This window comes from Heterocephalus glaber, unplaced genomic scaffold (assembly GCF_053883595.1).
Source record: "Heterocephalus glaber isolate CG9 unplaced genomic scaffold, H.glaber_assembly_v1.0 deba00001543, whole genome shotgun sequence".
In the NCBI taxonomy this organism is placed as follows: Eukaryota; Metazoa; Chordata; class Mammalia; order Rodentia; family Bathyergidae; genus Heterocephalus; species Heterocephalus glaber.
This window is the reverse complement of record NW_028258336.1, coordinates 3,939,204-3,954,769: the sequence shown is the minus strand read 5'-3', so window position 1 is coordinate 3,954,769 and position 15,566 is coordinate 3,939,204. Positions and strand designations below refer to the sequence as shown.

General features: G+C 39.2%; 2 protein-coding genes across 4 annotated transcripts in view; one reads left to right on the top strand and one right to left on the bottom strand.

Annotated features, from left to right (window-relative positions):
* Window positions 1-667, bottom strand: part of Sgtb (small glutamine rich tetratricopeptide repeat co-chaperone beta) — a 49,314-nt gene extending 48,647 nt beyond the window's left edge. Inside the window, exon 1 of one of the 3 annotated variants that reach the window (XM_004862866.4) lies at window positions 452-667. The gene's annotated coding sequence lies outside the window, so the exon portion shown is untranslated. The remainder of the gene's footprint in view (window positions 1-451) is intronic. The other 2 variants (XM_004862863.4, XM_004862864.4) reach the window with 2 other exon arrangements.
* A 48-nt stretch (window positions 668-715) lies between these two features.
* Nln (neurolysin) overlaps window positions 716-15,566 on the top strand; it is a 130,316-nt gene continuing 115,465 nt past the window's right edge. Inside the window, exon 1 of the mRNA XM_004862867.3 lies at window positions 716-971. Coding sequence (XP_004862924.1) covers window positions 931-971 — 41 coding nt within the window. The 5' untranslated portion in view covers window positions 716-930. The remainder of the gene's footprint in view (window positions 972-15,566) is intronic.

Sequence of the window (15,566 nt, the reverse complement as noted above, 5' to 3'; positions counted from 1 at the left end):
TATTGCCTCCAAACAGTGGCGCAGGGCCAGTGGCATTAATGGCTCGTCTCCACTAAATCGCATCATCCGTCTGTTCCCCTGGCTCCCTAATTCAAAGCCAGGGTGTGGTGCTCGCCTTCAGGATCTGGTGCCCGCTGCTAGGATGCTTATTATTTGTTTACCAATTTTAAAGGCAGGCCCAACCTCTAGGCCACGGGGTTATTACAATAAACGCTATTAAATAAGGCCCCAGGGCAGAAGGTTAAAACGGAAAAGAAGGGGGAAAGGATCTATCCATCTCCTCCATGTTTCTCCTCCAGCTTCTGGAAGCACGACTACCCCTACTCCAAGCCTCCCTCCCTGCAGTACCCGGGCCTCCTCTCAGGCCCTAAGAGATTTGCAGCGGTTGTGCAGCACAGGCCTCCGTCTGGGGCTGGGGGAGATGCACCATTTCCAGACAGAAGCACCTTACCAGAAAAGAGAACGCAAGACGACAGCTGCGGGCCCGGGGGCGTCCGTAAACCAGTCCGCTCGGCTCCTCGACCTCAAGTGTCGAACCAGGATCGAGATCTCAGCATTGGCCGCGGTCGCCTAAACTTCACCGGCTCCCACACCGCCGCCCCCTCAGCCCACCAGGCTGCACGCTAGGCTCTGGGCAGCTGGGTCTCGCCGGGTCCGCCCCTGGGGCGGTGCAAGACGCGTGAGCGGTGGGGCAAGGACGGGAGGGGCGGGACTAGGGGCGGGGCCACAGGAGGCGCTAGCGTAGGGAGGGCCGCCGTGGGGCTGCCGCACGTGGGAGGGCGCTGGGAGGCCAGCAGTAATCGCCGCCGCCGTGGCCTCAGCGAGGCCGGTTTTGGACTCACTGGCACCTGAACTACGCTGTCTGACCTCCCCAGCCCCAAGTCGAAGGACCCCCCGCCCGCCGCTGCCGCCACTGATCTCGGCGTGCCCATGATCGCCCGGTGCCTTTCGGCAGTGCGAGGCCTCCACAGGTACTCACGCGCGGGTAACCTTGACCGCGGGCAGGGCGGGGTCTCTGCGCGGGCTGTGCCAGACGCCCCGGCCCAGGTTCCTGGGCCCAAACCGCATCCCTGGAATCCTCCCTCCCCGAAGCCCGCGCCCTCGGCCCCCAGGGACACCTGCCCGGCAACCTGGGGCCACCTTTCCCTCCTCGGTTCCTTTGAGAGGGCATCCATTCTCCTTTGTTTGGGACTGCCTGAACCGCAAAGAGAGAGAGACTGATCACAGACCCAACCCAAAATAAATGTGGAAGGAGGGGCTGGACGTGAAAGTGCTTTCAGCCTCCTCTCCAGCCCAGAATTGCAGACCTGGCATTCAAGTGCCGCAGCTGTGAACTCAAGAATAACAACTCTCATTTATCCGTCGTGCACCCATTAGCATTCTAAACCTTTCATATACTTACATAAGCTTTGGTTTTGCCGTTTATTTCCGCCCCGCCCATGTTCTCTAATTTCCTGGGTTTTTTTTAACCTCCTCTCCATAAATATTCTGCCTCTTGTCCGGGCAAAATGAGTTGGCCTCTTAATATTCCTTGAACACGGTTTTGGTCAGCTTTCGCTGCTGTTTTGGATTGCTTCCCAGCTCTCTGACCACACCCCTCTGCAACAGACCAGTAGCAAGATGGTGAGAGAATTAAATTCTTCGCACGGATGCCCTGGTTTTTAGGAAACAATGCCGCCGCCACCCCATCCCCAAATCTCCCCAGAACTGTAAATCCAAAGAAAGATTCAGTAGAAGAAAGGAAAGGTTGTTTTCTGCTAGATACCTACAAAACTACTTTGGAATGTACAGTGTCAGCATTTAAGGTTTTTACAGCTTGCTGTTGTACATGGCCACTTGCCTGTGTGGAGCTTTGTGTTGCTCAGTCTTTGTACTTACTGTGCATCCAGGGAACAATGGTAATTATAGGTTAATGTGATGATTGTGACTATAATTTAGACTCCCCTTTTTTGCTAGTCTCCAAGTTAGAAGTGATATAGTTCTCAAATGAAGCTATGCCAACAAATAGATTTTCACATAATGCAGGTGTAAGAAGAGAATAAATCTTCCTATTGTCAGCAGTTCTTTAACTTTTTAAAATCTCAGTACCTAAGAGCTTGTGTGTATGTGGGTTATATGTGTCCATTTTATAAGAAATAAAATAGGACGTTCTTAAAGTATTAATTTATAAAGCGGTAATAAATACATTACAATAATCAATATTTTGTTTATCCATTCATCATCATTGGACATAGGTTGCTTCTCCCTTTTGACTCTTCTGAATACTGCTGTGATTACTGGGATGCAAATACTTGTGTCCCTGCTTTTAATTCTTTGTGAGCTATGTCTAGAAGTGGAAATTGCTGGATCATTTACTAATGCCATGTTTAATATCTTGAACCGTCATACTATTTTCTACTCTGGTTATACCATTTTTACATTCTCATCAGCAGTACATAGACTGGCTTCCAATTTCTCCACAGATTCACCAACACTGTTTTGCATTTTTTCAAAACGTGATTTAATACAAGATAGCCTGATTCTTTTTTTTTTTTTTTTTTTTTTTTGAGACAGAGTCTTCTATGTAGTTCAGGCTGGCTTTGAATTCATTGTGTTCGAACTCACCATTGATGCCTCAGCCTCCTAAGTGCTGGGATTACAGACATGTGCCACCACACCTGGCGATATCCTAATTCTTACATCTGCTTCTGCATCTAATCTGTTGCTCTACTTTGTTTTGCTTTTAGAAGATGAAGAGCCAAGCTAGGGAAGTGCTCTACTACTGAACTGTATGCTCATCCCTTTTTATTTTTGATTTTGAAGCAAGTCCCACCAAGTTGCCTAAGCTGGGCTTAAACTTGGATTCCTCCTGCCTCAGCCTCTCAAGTAGCTAGGATAACAGATGTGTATCACTATGTCTGGCCCCATTGCCCCTCTCTCATTTCTTATTTTATAAAATGAAAAAGACTAGACTAAATTATATCTAAGGTCTTCTTCCCCCAATTCTGTGTTGCCATGGGAATTAAACCAGGAAAATTTATCTCCTGCCTCAACCAGATTGTGCAGCTTATGACTCAAGCAAAATCCAGTGTCTCTCAAAGTGAATGGATGACATGGTCAAAGAAATAAACAAGAAGGGTTTTCAACCATGTTAGGCCAAATTATGTAATTTTCTCTTTTTTTTTTTTTTTTTTTTGGTACCAGGGATCAAACTTGGGTCCTTGCGCTTGGGAGGCAGGCGTGGAACCACTGAGCTAAATTCCCGGCCTAATTTTCTCTTTCAATAAAAGAAGCAGTGCATGTTTCTTATAGAAAACTCCAAAACTATAATGACATGAAAAAGAAAATATTAAAAATAGGAGCAACCCCCTTTCCGGTCCCCCTTATGTCTCTCTTAGAAGCCATCTTTCAATAAATTCTTCCTGCTCTTAAAAAATAAAAATACATGCAGCCTACATATCCAGAAAAACCAATGTGTTAATGCTTTCAAAAAATCTCTTTTATGTCCAGTCTTTTTAAACCAAACATGAGTTTGCCGTACTGGTAATCTTTAAAGTAATATATACATTCTTTTATAATATCAGTAGCTACAATATAGTTCACTTGGGGATGTTGGAAATTTGATTAATCTCTACCTTTGGACATGCCACCTATTTCCAACTTCTTGCTATGAGTAACAGTGCTTGGATAAATATTCTTATTCTTTTTTTTCAAATCCTTAATTATTTTCTTGTGAAAGTTCTTAGAAATGAAATTTTTACATCAAAGCACAATTTGTGTATCAGAGGTACTTTTAGGCCTTTAATATTTATTATCATATTCTCCAAAAAATTCTCACAAGTTATACTAAACCAGCAGAATATGTAAGGGCTGGTTTCCCACACCTTTACCAAAACCTGAGCATTTTACTAATTTTTATCCTTGCCAGTTTTCCAATTTAAGTGGAAATTTCTTGTAATGTAATTTGCATTCCATTTTTTGATGGTTTACTTGATGAATATAATTCCTAAACAAAATTCAGCACCGTGGTCTAGAAACCAAAAAAAAGTTATTTGTTTTCTGATGTAAAATTTTAATCATATGGTAAAAATTTTTTAAATCAGAAAAATTACAGTTATTCAAAAATTTAATAATTATATATCTGACTGTAATTAAAACTGAGATCAGGGGCCAGGGATTTAGCTCAGTGGTTCCGCCACCTACCTTGCAAGCACAAGGTTCTGAGTTCAATCCCTGGTATCAAAAAAAAAAAAGTTTTAAAAAAGGAGAAGGGGGCTAAGGGTATATAGCTCAGTGCAGAAGTCCTGGATTGAATCCCCACTGCCAAAAATAAATAAGTAAACCAAAAAAAACCTTCTAATCATGAAATGAAATACAAAGAAAATCAATACAGAAATAGCAAGATGTATAAAAGAAAGTCCAGCTTATGAAATAAGGGTTTCTGATTTACCAAATCTTACTTTGGAAGACCCTATCCTATTCCACCCGCTCTAAGATAGTTAATACCTCCTCTTTGGCATTCAAAAGGAAACCCCCATATATCCCAGCAATACTTAACTATATCCTTGATACATAATTCTATTTTTTATTAAAAGCAAGAGGAAAATTTTACTTCTGCCTTACAATTTAGGAGAGTTGCAGTTATTGAAATAACCTGAGCTTTCTGGTGAATCTTGCTTGCTGCAGCATATAGTATCCACACTAGAAGGGCTACTTGTATAGTTACGGGCTTATTCCAGAATATATCCACACATCTTTTAGACTCTCAGAGGAATTCTTTGTAAGGTCTTGTAGCCTTCTTATCTGTCAAGATACAAAATACAGAAACAAATAATTTATTTAGAAAAGAGATGAATGATATAGATTGCAAGTACCAATTGGACAGCTCTTTTGGAGGTCTCATAATCACTGTTTCACTGTACAGATATTTACTGAATGCCTCTTACGTTGTTTAATTTCCATATCATCTCATCCTAAACTAAATTTACAACACTACTTCATAAACCTGCAGTTGGACCATTTTTGTTTTGTTTTGGTTTTTTTGGTACCAGGTATCGAACTCAAGACCTTGCGCTTATGAGGTAGGCGGTGGCACCACTGAGCTAAATACCCGGCCCTGGGCCATTTTTCTTTGTGCCAATGCCACCGATTTACTTGAGTCAAAAGCCTGGGAGTCATTTTTTGTCCTTTTTTTTCCCCCCTTCTGTCTCCTTTATCTTTTTCAACAATTACTAAATCCTAAATAGTCTTCACAGTCTTTCTCTTTTCTGTTTCTAGTACTTTCAAGTACCATTACCATAATCCAGTTTCTCATCATGAGACCTAGCCTCCATTTTTGCTTCCTACTAATGTATTTTCCTTAGGAAAGGACAGGTCTTTAGGAAATCCAAATGTGACCTGTCACACTTCAATTTAAAAATTTCTTTAGGCTATCATCAACATTAAGATAAAATCAAAACTCTTTCATATGATTATAAATCCCTACATTGTCTCACCCTGCTTAGCTCTCCTGGGTTTCCCTCTCAGTGTTTCTGCCAGAGTTCATGTCCTTACCTCCTTGCTTCAAATTACCACATACTGGTCCCTTGTTTGGAACATTCTTCTCTTCCCCCATGATTTCAGAACCTTTTACTTACTTATTTATAATGTTATGAAACATACAGTGCACAAATTTAATATATGATATAGTTTAAAAAATTTTTTTAAATTACATATTGAAAAGTGTATTTCTGGTAACTTTGAAGTCTCTTCATGTCCCTTTCAAGACAGATCCCTTTTTTTGTAGCAGAGATAATCACTCTTCCAAATCTCACGCTCATCATCCTCTTGCTTTTCTTTGTAAATATTACCAAATATAAATGTTTCCTAAATGACATATAATTCATTTTCACATGATGAAACTAGCTTCACATGGCTGTGGTTCATTTTTAGTGTTGCAAGATCATTGTGTGATTATTTTCAAATTTACTATCCATTTTCTTGTCCGTATATGGGTTGTTTCCCCTTTTTGTTGTTGTTACAAACGATCGTTATGCATTTTTGTTGTTGTTGTTTTGACACAGGGTCTCCCTGTGTAGTTCAGGCTGATCTTGAACTCCCTGTGTAGCACAGGCTGGCCTCGAACTTGGGGCAGTCCTCCTGCCTCAGCCTCCTGAGTGCTGAGATTATAGGTGTGCACCACCAAAGCTGGCATATACATGTTCTTATATGTCTCCTGATATATATCGCATGAGTATAGACCTCAAGAAAAATATTTACCAAGTAATTCTCTTCTTCAAAAGCCCAGTTCTTTTCTAAACTGGTAATACTAATTTTTTGTCTCCCTGTCTAGTTTTCAGGAATAGTCATTAAGCCACCAGCTTGAGCAACTTAGTGTTATCTTTTCCCATTCCACTGGTTGCAAAATAATATTTCTTGGCTTTTATGTATACTGTATTCCTGTGTTTACTAATGCATTTAATCATATTTTTATGTTTATTTGCCATTTGTATTTTAAGCCCATTCATGTCTTTTGGCCATTTTTCTATGGAGTTACTATATTCATAATGAATTTAAGCAATACTTATGTGTTCTAAATACCTTTCATTTGTTTTCCAGTATTCAAAAAATATATTTATGGGGGCAACTCACATTCTCGTCCCCCTCCTATCTCTCTTAGACAGAAGCTATCTTTCTCTCAATAAGTTTTTCATGTTCTTAAAATATATGTATATTTATAAAGTGACCTTTGTATTCCACTGAGCTGAGACAGCTATTTTAAAGTCTGGGAAACCCTTCCTTCATGGCTTGATTCCCCTAGTCAGGGAATCTAAGAGTAATCAGATCTCTAACTTAGATTTTGAGAGGTGTTGTTGATATCAGCCTAGCTTGTCCTTCAGGTGTATTTACCTGACCGTACTAAACTATGTCCTCCTGAATCCTGTAACTACTTTGATTAAACACACATTAATAATGCCTGTATCCTCATTAGTTGATAAATTTTCTGAAATTGTTATTCATTTCTCTACCTCTAGTACTTAGCATGGTATCACTATTGTATAGTAGATGCTCAATAAATATATTTTTGAGTGGATGGAAGAAAAGATTATCAGTAATAGTAACTGAAAATATATCACTGCTTATATCTAAAATAAAGCATAGGTCTACTTTTAGCATTTTGTTATTGACAGTATGGTATACCTTTCAGTAGAAAGTAGATATTTCAAACCCAAGATGAAATGGCTAGTTGCAAATTTCTTTAAGCAAAATGCCAGTTGCCAGGGGAAATTACTGTGTTTTAAGTGTTAAAAGAGCCAACTTAGATCTGTTAGTTGTGTAATAAGAAAAATTACAGAAAGTAATATGCAGTAGAAAGCTCACAGTCAGAGCTATACTTAACCAACAGATATAGAGGACTTTGGGGTATATACTGAGTGGGCTTAAGCCAGAGAAAAAGCCATATATTAAAAGGCATGAACGTTGTCATATTTCCTTATCATCTGTGGGTTACTCAAGCAGTCACTTTGTGCCTTACAAGCCCAATTGGTAGCTGTGAGGAATAATAACTAATGAATACTCTGGAAGCAAAGCTCTTCCAAAATGGTTGATCTGGATATGAAAGAATTGAAGGAGTTGCCAGTCTCTAAAATAACTGGTTTAGAAGTAATCAAGGTGAAAAGGAACAGAAGGCAAACTTCTCGTGGATGAGTCTGAAGTCAGCTCAGGAAAGGGAAGCCAGACTCTTTGGACTTTCATGACTCCAGGAGTTACTTGGAACTGAAGAAATACATAGGACTGAGCAGGCCAGACATGCTTGTTGGTCAGATTTAAAAAGTAGTGCCATGCGGCTTTCCCTACCTGATGGAAAAAGTACCCAACCCAAAGAAGTCATGATGACAAATTCATGTCCTAGGGATGCATATAATGCCTCCTATATTAAATCTGGTATTTAGTGGCATAAGTACTATTCCCTCCTAACTGCGCAAAGGTAGTTGAAGGGAAGTAAAAACATGAAAAACTTTATTGGGATGGCAGAAAGAGCCCAAGGGTATTCAGTAAGGTTTATAACTCCTCACTAAAAATGTTATGACATTGAAAAGTTGCAAATTTCAGAAATGGTGGATAGTGGAAAGTACCTGATTGAAAACTATATATCCAAAACTTCATTCCCTTGTGCCACAGACATTAACTTAGTGCAGTTACTATATGCAAGAGACTGTAATAGGTATCACAAGGATAAATGGTAAAGAAAACTTAGATCCTTAAATATTAAAATAGAAACTCTGAACCAGTTGGAACAGAGGTTAGGTAGAACTCTTGAAGACATTGGTGTGGGAAAAGATTTTATGAACAAAACCTCAGTTGCCCATGAACTAGCACAAACAATCAACAAGTGGGATCTCTTCTTATTAAAAAGCTTCTGCACAGCAAGAGACATCACCAGCAGTGTGAACAGACAACCCACAATGTGGAAAAAAATCTTCACCTGCTTTTCCTCAGACAAAGGTCTACTATAAAGAACTATAAAAGTTCTTTATAGAAGGAATCTATAAAGAACTTAAAAAGATCAGACCTCCCAAATTTAAAGACCCAATCCGAAAATGGGTATCTGAAATGAACAGACATTTCTCAGACAAAGAAGTAGAAACAGCAAATAAATACATGAAAAAATGTTCAGCATCACTGGTCATTCGAGAGATGCAAATGAAAACAACGCTGAGATTCCACCTCACTCCAGAAAGAATGGCTGCTATCATGAAATCAACCAATAACAAATGCTGGCGGGGCTGTGGGGAAAGAGGAACGCTGCTCCACTGCTGGTGGGAGTGTAGACTGGTGCAAGCACTGTGGAAATCAGTATGGAGAAACCTCAAAGAACTAGGACTGGAAGTCCCATTTGACCCTGCTATTCCCCTGCTGGGGATCTTCCCCAAAGAATGAAAAGAATCATACCGCAATGATATATGTGCACCCATGTTCATAGCAGCACAGTTTGTGATAGCTAAAACTTGGAAACAGCCCAAATGCCCATCGACTGGAGACTGGATAAAGGAAGTGTGGTTTTTTTAATAAAATTGAGTACTACTCAGCCATAAAAAATGAGAAATTAGAGACATTTATAGCTAAGTGGATGCACATTGAGGAGATACTCTTAAGTGAAATAAATAGGACACATGTGTATAAATACCGAATAGTTTCTCTAGTGTGAGAAACTGAAAGTATAAATAAGGACTAAAATGTATAATAGGTAATGTGAACTAGGAAGAAAAGGGGAAGAAAGTGGGAGGAGTAGGGGAAAGGATAGAAGGGAATGGGATTAATATGAGAAAATGGAAAAATAGGAACAAAATCTTTGTAAATAGGAATGGAAGGGTTGAAGGGAGGGCTGGGCCAGGGTGAAAAATAAGAACCAAGAGAGATTATGTAAAGGTGCAAATTTCCAATGAATGTCCTTATATTGTATACCTAAAATGTACCAATGATTAGATAATGCAAAGTAGGAAGGAAAGGTCCAAAGGGGTAGGGGTAGTGGGAGGGGCAGGGGCAGGGGAAAGGAAAAATGATGAGAAATGGAAAACTTAGATCCTATTTGCTTGTCAGAACTTTTTGTTTTATTTGTTTTGGTTTGGTTTTTTGAGACAGAGTCTCGTTATGTAGTGCAGACTGGCCTTGAACTCACTTATGTACCCTAGGCTGGCCTCAAACTCATGGAGACCCTCTTGCCTCAGCCTGCTGGGATTACAGGTGTGCTCCACCTTACCCAGCTAAAATTTATTTTATACTCTCATCTTTACCAAAATGTACTTGTGGTTGCTTACCTAAAATATTACCTTTCCTGTCACTGGGACAGAATACCTGATAACCACAATTTAAAGAAGAAGAGGTATTATGGCTTATGTTTAGATATCCCCCCAAAGCCTCATGCAGTCATAGGGTGGGACTTTTTTAGAGGTGGCTGGATCTAGAGTGTGTGATGCTGGGGTTAAGTGTGTGTGATTACTGAATCAGTCCACTGATTGTTTTGGCATACCTCCCCCCTGTCCCAGTAGTCTAGATAGAGTACAAAAGGGGCAGAAAGAAGTGGCTACAATCCCTTGCTTGCTTGCTTGCCTGCCTGCTTACCGTGGACTATTTCTCCTCTGCCATGCCATCCTGCCTTTTGGAGCCATTCGACTATAAACTGAAACCTCTACGAACTCTGAGACAAACCTTTCCTTCCTCAACTTTGGGTGTCGGATATTTTGTCTCAGCAACAAGAAAAGTAACTTAAAACAAGAGGTTTATTTGGTTCACCATTTCAGTCATGCTCCGCTGGTTTGAATGCAGAAACAGCACTGTGAAAGGCTTGGTAGACAGCTACTCACTCCTTGGCAGCCAAGAGTAAAGGGAGGAGCAGGAAGGGAGATAAAACCTGCAGAGGCACAACCTAGAGATGCCTCCAATCAGGCCCCACCTCCCTAACACCACATTCACCTATTGAACTCAACCATGAATGACCCCTTGGGTGAGTACAGAGCCCCATCATTCAGTCTTCTTCCAAACACTTGAGACTTTGGGAGACATTTCAGATTTAAACCATAACCTCTTAAAAATGTACATGAAGATCAATAAAATAATGTAAAAGGAATAGAATATTAAGCAAAAATTTTGAGGAAACCTTAAGGTCACTCTAACTGTCCAGTTTTACTGTGAGTGTTCTGGCAATGAGGGCAAGGAAAAGCATGTTGTTATGAATTATCAGGAACAGTGTTTTTCTTAGCACTCTTTGTGAGATAAATTCATCGTGTGGATACATGATACAGGGAAAATTGAGTAATGTAATGAATAATAGCCTAAAGAATGCTTAATAAAAGCAGAAATGGGCTGGGGACTTAGCTCAGTGGTTCCACTGCCTGCTTTGCAAGCGCAGGGTCCTGAGTTCAATCCCCGGCACCAAAAAAAAAAAAAAAGAACAAAAGAAAAATTGGAAGCAGCCTCAGCAGTGTGGAGAGGACTAGACTCATGGGGTGTGAAGCAGGACAGGCTTTGAAAAGGATTCTGCCAGGATCTCAAGCTCCTAGGGCAGAGAAGGTGAGCCAGTCCCAGTACCCAGAAGGAAGCTCCCCCGCCGCCATCCCAAGCTCCTAGGGCAGAGAAGCTGAGCTAGTCCCAGCACCCGGAAGGAAGCTCCCCCAATGCCATCCCGAGCTCCTAGGGCAGAGAAGGTGAGCCGTGCAGGCGCCAGAAGCACCGCCCCCCCCACCACCATGGAAATGACAAGACACATAAACAAGTCTCAAAAACAGACTTCTGGATCACCTACAGCAACCCCAAAGGGAAATGAGATGGAACAATCTGATACTCAACCACCTGGACTCTGAACTGGCAACAAAAGAGGATCTGGGAAAAATGAAATCAGAAATAATTACTCAGATAACAGCAAAGATTTTGCTCATGGTGCAAGACATGACTAATAAATCTAGAGAGGACACAGATAAAAAAAATAGAGGATCTGAGGAACATGATGGAAACCCAACATAGGAAACAAAAGGAATCCATAAAACAGATACAAACAGATTTCCAAGAGATTAAAAACTCCGTCGAAAGTCTGCGGAGCAGAATGAACCAATGTGAGGATAGAATTTCACATATAGAAGATAAGATTGCAATTAGTGAGGAGGAAAAGAAAAATTGCTTTAAAATTGTAAGGGAACATAAATCAATCCAGCAGCTGCTAGACAATGCAAAGAAGAATAACATAAGACTGATTGGAGTCAGTGAAGAAAGAGGAGAGAGTGCACATGACATAAAAAAACTCTTCACAGAAGTGATGGCAGAAAACTTCCCCAGGAGGGGAAAAGAACTTGACATACAGATAAGTGAGGCATATAGGACTCCAGCTAGCCTTGATTAAAAAAAATCTACACATAGGCATATAATAGTTAGGATTCCAGAAATCCAACAGAAGAACAAAATTCTGCAAGCAGTGAGAGAAAAGAAACAAATCACATACAAAGGAAAGCCCATCAGAATCACAGCAGACTTCTCAATGCAAACCCTCAAGGCAAGAAGAGCTTGGAGTGATGTATTTCAAGCCCTAAAGGAAAACAGCCTCCAACCCAGATTGATGTACCCTGCAAAACTATCTTTCAAAATGGATGGAGAAATAAGATACTTTCATGATAAAGAGCACCTCAGGAACTTCATGAATATCAAACCGGCACTCCAAAATATTTTAGACAATATCCTAGGAAAAGACAATGAGGATCACAACCCCAGGAAACCCAGCAGAATGAATCCATTGGGTGTGACAAATTAAACACAAAGGAGAATCCAACAAAAAGAAAAAGTCATGACAAAAGTCATAACTTCATCTCCCTAATGAGTGTATAATTCAATCTTGTTATTGTACTGATTAGTATTTTTCTGATTCTAGAGTTGCACACCTTTCCTTGTGCTATACTGGCTATTTATCATCTTATGTCTACTTTTTAATTGGGTTGTCTATTAATGAGCTCTAAGAATTCTTTATATATTCTGGTCGTGGGTTATATGCATTGTAAATATGGTCTGTTTAAGGACTACTTTTCATTTTAATGATGTCATTTAAAGTTCTAAATTTTGATGGAATCTCATTTATCAATTTTTTTCTTTTATACATCATGTCTTTTGTATACTAGGTAGTCCTTGCCTACCCTGAATTCATAAACATTTTTCCTTATAATTTCTTCTTAAAGTTTTATACTTTTAGGCTTTCTTATTTATGTTCATAGATCCCTTCAAGTTATTTTCATGTATGGAAAAAAAGGGTTGAGGTTAATTTTTTATATACGGATACCAGGTGTTCTAGTGCCATTTGCTGAAAACACTATCTTTTCCTCTGCTCTTGAATTGAGTTTATATTCTATAAAATGCTAATGTCAAATAATCTTTCAAAACTCAGTGGACCATATATGTGTGGTTCTATTTCTAGATTCTCTGTTTTATTCCAATGATCTATATGTCTTTCCTTACACCAACACTGCCTTGATTACTGTAGCTTTAGAAGAAGGCTTAAAATTAGGTACTAATGTCTTCCAACACTTTTTTTTTTAACTTTTCTAGGTCCTTTGTACTCCTACATAACTTCTAAATTTCAATATCCAATTCTTCATTTATAGCAAGTATACACAGACCTGAATTGTGTTTTCTAATCCTGCTAAATTCAAGTATAAGTTCTAGGGGCTCCTAGAGATTTCTTAGTATTTTCTCTGTAGATGATCATTTCATCTACATATAAAGATTTTGCTTCTACCTTGCCAATCCTATCCTAATTGTGTCATTTTATTGCCAGACTCTTTTGGTGGGGCCTAGGTTTCAAAATTTAATGGACAGATAAAGAGTAAGCATATCTGCCCTTGTTCCCCACCTTAAGGAGAAAGCATTGTCTCTTCTCCATTCATATAAGGCATTCTCGCTGGAAGTATGGAGTACATGTCTTTTATCTGTTGAGAAGGTTCTGTTCTACTTCTGGTCTCCTGATAGCTTTTACCATGAACAGCTGTGGAATTTAGTCCAATACTTTTTTTCCAACTAGTGACAGGATCATATGGCTTTTTCCTTTCCTCTGTTAAAATGATGACTTTTGGGGCTGGATCTTCCAATGCTGAACCAACACTGCCATCCCTATAACAAAACCACTTTCTACATCCTGCCAGATCTGACTTCTAATAGTTTGTTTTGTTAAACAAATTTCTATCTATGTTCATACTTTTTTCTTCTATTATCTTTATCCAGTTTTAGGATTAGCGCAATGTTGATTTCCTTAAATGAGGGGAGAAGTGTTCCTTCTTTGTTCTACTTTAATTGTTTGATATAATTTATCAGTTAAAATGTTTATGAGCCTGCTGTTGTCATATAGGTAGGTTTTCAAGCTAGGAATATACTTTCTTTAATAGGTGCTATTCAAATTTTATATTTCCTGCAGAGTTAGTTTCATTAATTTGTCTTCCAAGGTACTTCTTAGAAGTTGTCAAATTTATTTCAAAACAGATTTTTGAAATATGCTTTCTATATCCTTTTAAATTCTGTAAAACCTGTGGTAATGTCTCCTAGATCTTGATATTGTAATTTTAAAAATGTATAACTGATATTGTGTAACAGGAAGAAAAGGTCTAAAGGAGCAGGGGAAGTGGAAGGAGTAGGGGAAAGGAAAAAAGGGAAAAGAAAAAATATGAGAAAAGGAAAAAAATGGAATCAAAGTCTTTGCAAATAGGGAAGGGTGGAGGGGGTGAAGGGAGGGCAAGGGAAGGGGAAAAAAAAAAAAGAACCAAGATACATCATGTACAGATACAGGATCCCAATGATGAATGTAACTATTTTATACCGAAAATGTACCAATAAACTTAATGGGAAAAAAAGAAAAACAGAAGTATACTTCACAGTGCTAATTCTTACTTTGTTGGTTAAAAGGCCAAGGCAATACAGCAGAGTAAGGATGATAAGGCACACATTTAAATAATTAGAATACTAGGTAGAAGGTGATAAATTTCATAGAGAATAATAGATTGATGTGGGAGTTTAGGGGAAAGAGATTACTTCCTGAATTAAAAGGAGGGACAAGGACATAGTGCAACTGGGCCTTGAAGGCTAATAAGATTTGGACATGAAACATCAGGGGAGAATGTTCTCTTTTCCCATTTACCAGAATTTAAAAATAATGCATTGAATAAGTTGTGTGCCCAAGGCACAAGCACTCACAGCTAACTGTAAGAAAGAAAATGTGCCACAAGCAAACCACATATACTCTGAAGGCCAACCTCCTTGGTTCAGATGCTTGTATAATCTCATAAAACCCGTTTCTTCAACCTTAACATAGAATTAACATTAAATACTTCATATAATTTTTGTAAAGACTATAGGAGTCAGTGTGTACAGTGCTTGATACCAAGTTTGTTGTAATTTATAATTTCTTTCCATTCATGAGAGAAAAAAGTATTACTAAGGACATGGAAAAAATTAAGAACTAGCAACACATGAAAATCACAAATGGGGCCTGGAGGTGTAGCTCACTGGTGGAACATGCACTATTATGTATGAGGACCTAGAGTCAATACCCTGCACATGTGCATGCATGCATACACACACACGCACACACCCTGGAAAGAAAAAGTCACAAATGCTTTGTCTGTGACTTGAAGAAGGTTAGATGACCTGATAAAATTTTCAAATGACTTCAAGTAAAAATGAAAAATTAAAATTCCAGAGGATCTGTACTCATTAGAATACCAGTCTCACATGGGGATTCTGAATAGAACTAAATACGAAGTCTTGTATTTATGCTAAACAAATTACCTAAAAAAGAACAGCCTAGGATAAAACTTAGAACCTTGAGTTGTTTCCAAGTTCAGTAGGAATTAATGAGTTAGTGTGACTGTCGAAGAACAAGAGGGTCAGTGATCAAATGACACTTAAGTTTTGGGTATCGGTAGCCAAATCTTTTGGACACTTTCCAGTCCTAACTTTACTTGGTCTCCATGTAAGTAACATTTAGACTGTTGACCCCACCTCTTTTTTTTTTCTTCCAGAGCAATAGATTTCTAACTCTTCTCAGAACATTTCTTCAAATTTCTTATAAGCTTCCCTTTCCT